Below are 8,626 nucleotides of genomic sequence, written 5' to 3'. Positions count from 1 at the left end.
TACGTGCATAAGTTCAAAACGAGGCTGAGAAAAGTGCCAGTAATTTTTTCAACTTAATGTTGTTGACATGCGTTGTTTTGATCAACATTTGCTGACATTAGTTTTAAATTGCTGACAATTTACTTTTAAACCATTTCAATGGTGAGGAGTGAACAAGAAGCTCAATTTCTTGTTCTGGTCTTTGACTATGAGGAGATGGTTTTTGCAGTACATGTAGTACACAGTGAGCAAAACATCTTCGATACAACGTCGTTTCGAAGTCGAAATATAATAAGGTCGAAAACGCAAATCGAATCAACGTTGAATTATCGACGTCGAAACGACGTCCATTACGTCGAACCAACGTCGAAACAACGTCAAAATAACGTTGAAGTTATTACATTAAATTAACGTCAAGACTCCGACGTTATTTTGACGTTAATAATTCAACTTCAATTCGATTTACGTTTTGACCTTATTTCGACGAGAAGTCGGCGTCGAATCAACGTCGGGTGCCCACTGGGTAGCTAATATGGTTAAAAGAATAGGAAAGAAAAGGCGGTGTAAATATTTGGGAAACAATCATTTTGTCAATGTATGCCAGAATAGTTAAAATTTTGGATAGTTGAAAACCTTTCTCCATTTATGAAACAAAAAAATGTTTCGTATCTAGTCTTGTTTATCGACAAAATAAACATTGCTACTTGCGCGTATTCTAAGAGCACACTGGCACCTTGGTGAATAGAAATATTTTTGACATTCTAAACTCGACCCTTGCAAATTTAATTTCCGTTAAATGAAGCACATTACAAAACATTACAAACTATTACACTGGTCCTTGACCAATATTCTATTAGTCTCACGCTATCATGCAAGAAAATTCAGAAATCATAAGCACTCAAACTTAGTACAACTCATAAATTTATGTGCTAACCGATCATTGAGGAGTCGACTCATGACATATCTAATGCTCAATGATCAACTGAAAAGTGACAATAGTTTTAAAATCCAAACTTCTAGAAAAATATATAGGAGGCTTGTATTTATCAAGTTTTTTTAAAAGGAATTTGCACAATTATAACGACAATTACAAAACACCGGTGTTTTTTTGTATGGTGTCTTAAAATAAAAATTGCTAAAGAGGTTCTGTGTGACCATATTGAAACAGAACAGGATCCATGCCGGAACTGGATGTAGATTTTGTGTTTGTGGCATTTATGTGACATCACGATCCTCATTGAGATAACATCGAGATTCTGTCAAAAGCAGAGCTGTCTTTTCCAAATTGACTATTGGAACTTATGAACTTTTCCTTTTGTCGTCTCAAGTTTTCTCTTTATCATATACATGTAGTTAAATGAAAAGACTACTGCTTCAAATCATTTTCACTTTGCGCTGTTAGATAAATGTTCGATTTTAGCTACCAGAGTTGCTTGACAAATTTTGTAGTTGCTTAAATTCTATTTCCATGCATGCATATGAAGTAGAAAACTACTTGTAGCCTCTCAAAAAATTAACTTAACTTTTTTAATGATAGATGTATAAAGCTATTCTTAATGATACTGGGCAATGAATTATCGCAAGAACTCTGCAATTTTGACATTTTTTACTTTACCGTTTTCCCTTTGAAATGGGTACTATTTTGTACTATTTTGTGTACCCTACAAATATAATACAACAAAAGTTTTTTTGCTGAATTTCTCAGTAAAATAGGTCATTCGTATACGCTAAGCATATGATCAATGCTACTTTACCTTGCAAGATGATTTTTGTTCAACAGTCTGCAATAAAAGTACATAAAAATTTAAAAAGCACGGGGTAAAAGCTATATACTTAAAACAAAGCACATTGAATGATTTAAACAGACCCCTTTGCTCATCAATCCAGTTTTTACAATAAAATTAACCATGATATTTTTTTCTTTAATGTTATTAACGAAACATTTTAGTTCTTGAAACATTTTGAGCGCACTCGCTGTAGAATAAAAGCTATTCCTCAAAAACTGTGCAGCATTTCTGTGTACTCTCTCATGACAGACAAAATCTTTTTAAAAACATGTATACCAGGCTGCAAAAGCAAATTTTGCTAATTTTATGAGAACAAAAATCGTGCATGTAGTAAAGTTTCTCTGACATCTTAGAAGGAGTTTTTAAAACTTTTTTGGTTTACTTAATATAGAAAAAAATATGTTTGGACTAATTTAACTTTTCATTAAAGATAACACTCAATTAGGGAATATAGAATCCACATGCTCCAGATTTACTTCCATGAAAGAGTACATTCAAGCAATGGTGCTTCCTTTTTAGAAATGACATTTGTTTTGGTAATCTTTTAATGGGTCTAATAGTTTCTATCATATTCCTCCATTAAGACTGTGCCATGTAACAAAGTCTTCTCAGCGAAAAATCTGACATAGGAATTAAACTGACATTATCATTATGCACGTTTTACTAATTAATATTTACTTAAATTCAACTTTTAAGTTTGTGATTATCAGGCCAAATATGTTAGCACATTTAGCTACTCATCATTTACCTCATTAGTACTTTTTAAAGTTTACCTCTTTTGGTTGAACTTTGCTCCAGTTAATCATTGTGACTATTCGATTTTTATAATATTTCTTGTACAAATTGAGTTTATTTAGAGCTTCTAAGCTTGTTTCTTCTGATGGTGCGTCCTGCTTCCAAAATTTACCAGCAGTTTGATTTATATTTTCTCCAGAAACGACCTTGAAAGCCATTGTAAATCCTAACAAAATACGTTGTATTTAGTCTATCTGAAAATAATGTTATGATTGTAAGTGTTCTATCTCTTTCATATGTCCATGCATTACGTTAATTGATAGCAATAAGAACATTTATATATTTGCAGGTGGGTTTGCTTTTCAAAAAAAGGGTTAAGACGAATTCAAAATTTAGCAAGGTTTGATTTGCTTTTCTATGAAAAAATGAGAACGAAGGAGTTTTCATTACCTTCGGCCTGTTGAGCAACAGTAGCTGTTCAAAGTCAATTCAAAAAACATTATAGTAAATGTATACAGTAGTAAGAATTTTTGAAAAATCTGAAATACTTATATCATATTTGTAACGACAGATTCCTACAGAGCTGATGCAAAAATATTTAAAATATATAGTGTTTGGCATGCCATCTCTCTTCTGTCAATTTTTTTAATGAAAGTAACTTCATATTTGTTCTTGTAGCATTATTTCTGGCAGTCTACTTATGGTATTGTTAGTTTGTGTACTCCCAGGTTTTTTAAATCATTTGACAGCAAACTATCGTTAGTATGTAGTGACATAAATATATACAACATACATACATACACGTGATGTAAATGTACCTGGATAAATTATTTTTACGAATATCTCAAAAGTTATTATCTGGATATTGTAACTGTGAGTAGCTTAAAAAATTAAATAAAATGCACTAATAATTTAGCGTAAAGTGTATTCGGATACCTCTTGATTTCATGTCGCAAAATACTGGGAATGCATTCTCGGCATTGCCTAAAGCAATAAAAAAGTAAATATTCGTGAATATCTAACATAATTAATTTTAAAGAATGTTATATGCAGTGCGGTGTTAGAAATTAAATGGAGATATGATCTTCGCCCTTCGCTGGACAATTCAAGCAATTGTCTCATGAACCTGAAAAATTCAGGTGACTCAACGGGATTCAAACCATGACCTTTGCGATGCCGGTGCAGTGCTCTAACCAACTGAGGTATGAAGTCACACAGTGGAGAGGAGGTCAATTTGTTGGGCTGATGTTTTCCCATGAAAGAAATGTCATATGAAAGAATGTTATATGCAGTGCGGTGTTTGAAATTAAATGAATTTTTCATGTTCATGAGACAATTGCTTAAATTGTCCAGCAAAGTGCGAAGATCATATCTTCATTTAATGATTAATTTGATCTTCTTAAGGCCATGATAACGGATGTTGTAAAATTTCCAAAATTTGAACTATATATTCTTAAATTTCAAAAATAAATTTCAATTTGTGCAAATAATTTTAATCATGCCAAATATTATTTTGCTTTAACACTTTTTACAAATAGACTAAGCAACATAAAACGTAGTATTGATCACATGATGTTTGATTGATAGATATCCAATAGATTCCATCAGTTCGACAATTTTCTGATCTTTGTGTGAATATATCATAGCACGACTTTCCTGGTGCATCAACGGAGCCATACTGAAATATTTAAAAAAGAAACATCCCACAAATATTCAAACAACAATGAAAGGAATCTTTTTAGGATAGAAGTATCATTAGACCGAATTCGACAACTACAGGCAACATTTTATTCTAAAATACCATCATAACATTTTTACTACAATTAGTAGTATACAAATATGGATGAAGCCAGCTTGATTTTTACTCCTTCAATTCAAAAAAATGTAATTTTGTGTTCAATATGGAAAAATAACCAAAGATATTAATCATTTATAAAATTGAATAGCAATCTTCTTGAAAAATTCGGAATACAAAAGTAATAGATATAAATCAAGTAATATAATGTTATTTTGAACTTATTTTTTGTCCAAAAATGAGCTCAGGACGTCGCTACAAAGTGTGAGTTGGGGTGCAACACCCTCCCACAAAATTACAAATTAAAACAAAAATCACGTGGAAATAAGGAGGAAGTCATGTGATAAACTAGTACAATACTGACATAAATTATCGCTACAATAATCAACTTAGATAATTCCATATTAGGAAAATGTGCAGTAAGATTAACCAGAACGACTTTTTATTCATTTCCTCCAAGCCAGTTAATTTACAAGGTAAATTTAGAGAGTGATCATTAATCTAATCACAAAGATCAAAAAGCAGTGCTTAATATTATATGTAACTTAAACTGCTGCGTTGGTTGCCAGTAATAAATTATGGGCATGTAATACGTAAAATAAAGCATATTTTTTATGCTAGTTAAAATTACAACATGTAAAATTTACCTTTGATATAAATTAGCATAAGATTAATAATTGTTACAAAACCTTTTTGTAAACCTTACAGTTGATATGTTATACTTTGATCAATGCATTAACCATGAATAGTTTGTGTTTTAACCGAAAACTAGACATTCTTATGGAATAAAATATTTTGAAACTTTTTATTCATTTTCTGAAAATTAAAAATTTTGAAGTCATTTCACAAAATGCATATCAGGAAAACCGCAAAATTTCTGATAAATTTAAAAGAATTTCGGATAATATTTACAGTGAATAATTGCGCCCTCCACCCGCAAATATTATGGTCTTTGCGACATCTCTGAATGAGCTCTGTCAAATTGTAACTTAGATTTAGACTAGCCCAACACAATTTTGTACATGAATTTTTTATCGCTTTAGAAAACTTTGTATCTGCGATCTGATTAGATATACGATATTTTTCAATAGTAAAAATATGCATATCAAGTTTTATCGCCAAGGGTGGACAGCATTAAAATTAAGGAAAACAAAAACAATCTTTTTTCATTTCATTTATCAATGGATTTGCATCCCAGACATTATTCGTTAGCAAATTTAATATAAATATAAGAAAATGATAAATGCCAGCGGTATCTTTAGTAATTTATATTGTCAACACATGAATTTCGAAGCATGAACAATATTTGGTCCGGTCAAGTAATTTAATGAAAATCAAAACGAGCTTATTACGCTTTAGTCCGAAAGAAAAAGGCAACGTAAAATATGAACCTAGTTCCTTCGTAAGAGATGAATCGTTTAAGAAAGGAAACCTTATATTATGTCAATACAAAAACAGTGGAAAAACTAGTTTGTTACCATGAGCAGTTTATATGTGTTATTTTATTTTTTATGCAAGTTAATTACATGATGGTTTGAAGCTTTTGAATTGTGTCTATCACTTCAGCGACAAGTCACACTTTAATCTAATACTCAGTCCTTGTATTGTATTCTTCCTTTGTTCGATTTTTATTATTCACTCGTTGAACTCGTGCATGAAATTTGTACCCGCCAAATGTGGAATAATCTATATTGAGCAACCAAACGAAATAGTATTGAGCCACTTAACTGTGGGAATTGTTTAATTGCATTTGTATACCATGTTTTCCTAGCAAAAATAATCGATTCTTTGAGTGCATGCTATGCTTTCAGCAATTAGAAAAAATGGTTTTGGCTAGTCCACTAAGGCTATGAAAGAATATAGATAATATCTGTATTGGTTTAGAAAATCCATCAACGGTCTATCGACGACACATGCAGAAATCTGATATAAATTTATCAACGACACACGATGAGCTCTGTTAAACAACATTATATGATCTGTAAGGTGTTTAGAGATTCGATTGAGCTGAGCGCAAAATAAATATCTAGATATCTGGTGATGTAAAAGACATTGTGATGATGTGAGAAGTAATGTGTATAAACCACGATAAGTGATATGACAAACGCACTACTCTTCTTGTTATCAATGCGTAACGCAAAATGGAAAAACCGAAAATAAAAATCGACAGATTATTGGTTATATTTAAGCTGAAGAAAATGCTTGGCAATACTAGAGTATACGGGATTCCCTAACCTAAAGTTTATCATCACGACTGATAAGTGAATCTAGATACACACAAAAGTAGATACAACATTGCATAAACTTCCATAGGCACTTGCCATTGCTTGATTTTGTCTCAACATAGTATAATGATCAAAATACTCATCTTGAAGTAGATTAAATGAATTTTCTGACGCTACAACAGATAGCAATTCACAGGCTTCTCCTGACGGATGGTTTCCTCCTCTTACGTTAACAGAACGAAAGCAATCCTCTTGTAAACAGTGCAGAAAACAGTCTGGAAATGTGGGACCTTTTATTTCCCTTAAAACAGTAGCGTTGAGACGTTTGCCTGTAGGATGAAACAACAATATATGTGAAAAAATAGTGTTGAGGCTTGACAATGTTCAATTTGAAACATAAATGCCAGAAACGCTTTTCACATGTATTTGTGCAATCTTGTTTTTTAGAAACCAGCTTTTCAAAAATCTCAAGGAAACTGGTGTTACTTTTCTGGATGACTTAATGCAGAAGATCAAGAAATTACTCAGCTGCATTAACTTAGCTAAGAGCTAGTTTTATAAGCAGCTAGTTCACTCAGCTGATTCTTTTCTTAGCCAATTTGGAAACGACCTATAATTAATTGATAGCTTTCCTTTAAATGTAGCTGTGTTACGTTATGACATTAGCTGGTCCATCAACAAAATAAATTATAGCTGCTTAGTTTTGAATTCAAAATACTTTCAGAAAAAAAGTATTAGTCTTAACTTTCTAAAAAATATAATTTTACTAATGGATTTGCCTCTAAGGGCTTAGGTATGTTTGCCAAAATGAGCTGCAGAAATAATTTTTGACATATTATAGATCTGCTACTGCGTTATGAGACGTGAAATTAAAAATTGACCGAATCCACTATTTTCGTATTGTCGTAATTTCTTAGTTGAGATAAGAGCTCTAAGGTAAATGAAGCTAACTGGGAAAATGCTATTTTGAAAATAACCTGAAAATTGCGCTTGGGTGCATGGACAGGAAAAACAAGCATACACTTTGTTTTGTAGGAACAGTGATGATTTGAATAAAATCTAGTTTTAAATATTTTTTTTAGAGTTTCCTTTTATCATAATATGAAAGAGTCGGTATCTTGTGCAATTATTTTGATACTTAAGATAATTAAATGTTTTTTTAAGCTGTTTTCTGTTGTTTTAACGACTCAAAGGCGGAAATGCGTATGCTGAAGGAAGAAGCCTCCTCCAAAAGGTAAAACATTTGGGTGAAATCCAGAAGAAATGTACTTCTTTATTCACATACTTAAAAATTAATCTGTTAAGACATGAAGTTGTCAAAAAAGATATTGTGTTTAAGTTTTTCAACGAAACTTCTATAATATTTGGTATCCTTCTTTCTATTCATTAATAGGCTTTTTAAAATATATTCCATTTAATATTTATTTTACAAAAATACGTCAAATTTAAAATATCCATTAAAAACAGGACAAGTTTGTTGCAAAGCTATAATGTTTTGTCCAGTTGAACCTAACCAAGTTTGGCTTCATTGCGTAGCTATATATAGAAAACATAATCCGTGTCTTTGCAAAAAAATCCATGCAAAATTATAAAGTAGAAAATCTTAACAACTGACTCAATTTTAAATACATACCTTCGCCAATTTTTCTGTAAAATTCTTTTTTGTAGAAAACCTTGTCGAGATTGACTTCCGAAAAAAGAAGATAGACGATAATACCAATCGTCGAAAGAATCGTAACTTTCATGATGCACTCGCTGTAGTGTAATATGATCTTTGTTAAACCTGCTGTTTCTAAAAAATATGAATTATTCATGAACGCATACACCTTATTTTTCACATGTTCATATAATTTGATCCCCATTGGTTTACAAAGCAGCCAAAATGTTAGCTACTATTTTTTTGTTTGCAACGCGTCTCATTTTTTGCCGTGGCAACCATTTTAATTAAAAGCAGAGAATACTAAAAATGTTGATTATGATAATTCTTACCAGCTGTAATTTACTCACGGACTATTTTGTCTCTTAAACTAAAGTCAGAGTATCGTGTTATTTTCTTTTGTCTGACCAATTGGAAAAGGAAGATTCAGAAAAAAACTGCTTGAATA

At 31.5% G+C, this 8,626-nt stretch overlaps 1 protein-coding gene across 1 annotated transcript; it reads right to left on the bottom strand.

Annotated features, from left to right (window-relative positions):
• Nucleotides 1-741: 741 nt before the first annotated feature.
• On the bottom strand, nucleotides 742-4,185 carry LOC124440419 (the record flags this gene model as incomplete). The annotated part of the gene is made up of 5 exons (XM_046990818.1): nucleotides 742-1,640; nucleotides 1,734-1,760; nucleotides 2,540-2,727; nucleotides 3,438-3,485; nucleotides 4,071-4,185. Coding segments are annotated over 5 exons (402 nt in total), but the record flags the coding sequence as incomplete, so codon positions are not given.
• Nucleotides 4,186-8,626: the final 4,441 nt, after the last annotated feature.

This window comes from Xenia sp. Carnegie-2017, unplaced genomic scaffold (assembly GCF_021976095.1).
Source record: "Xenia sp. Carnegie-2017 unplaced genomic scaffold, XeniaSp_v1 HiC_scaffold_2, whole genome shotgun sequence".
In the NCBI taxonomy this organism is placed as follows: Eukaryota; Metazoa; Cnidaria; class Anthozoa; order Malacalcyonacea; family Xeniidae; genus Xenia; species Xenia sp. Carnegie-2017.
The sequence above is the reverse complement of the archived record's forward strand: the minus strand, read 5'-3'. Positions and strand labels throughout refer to the sequence as shown.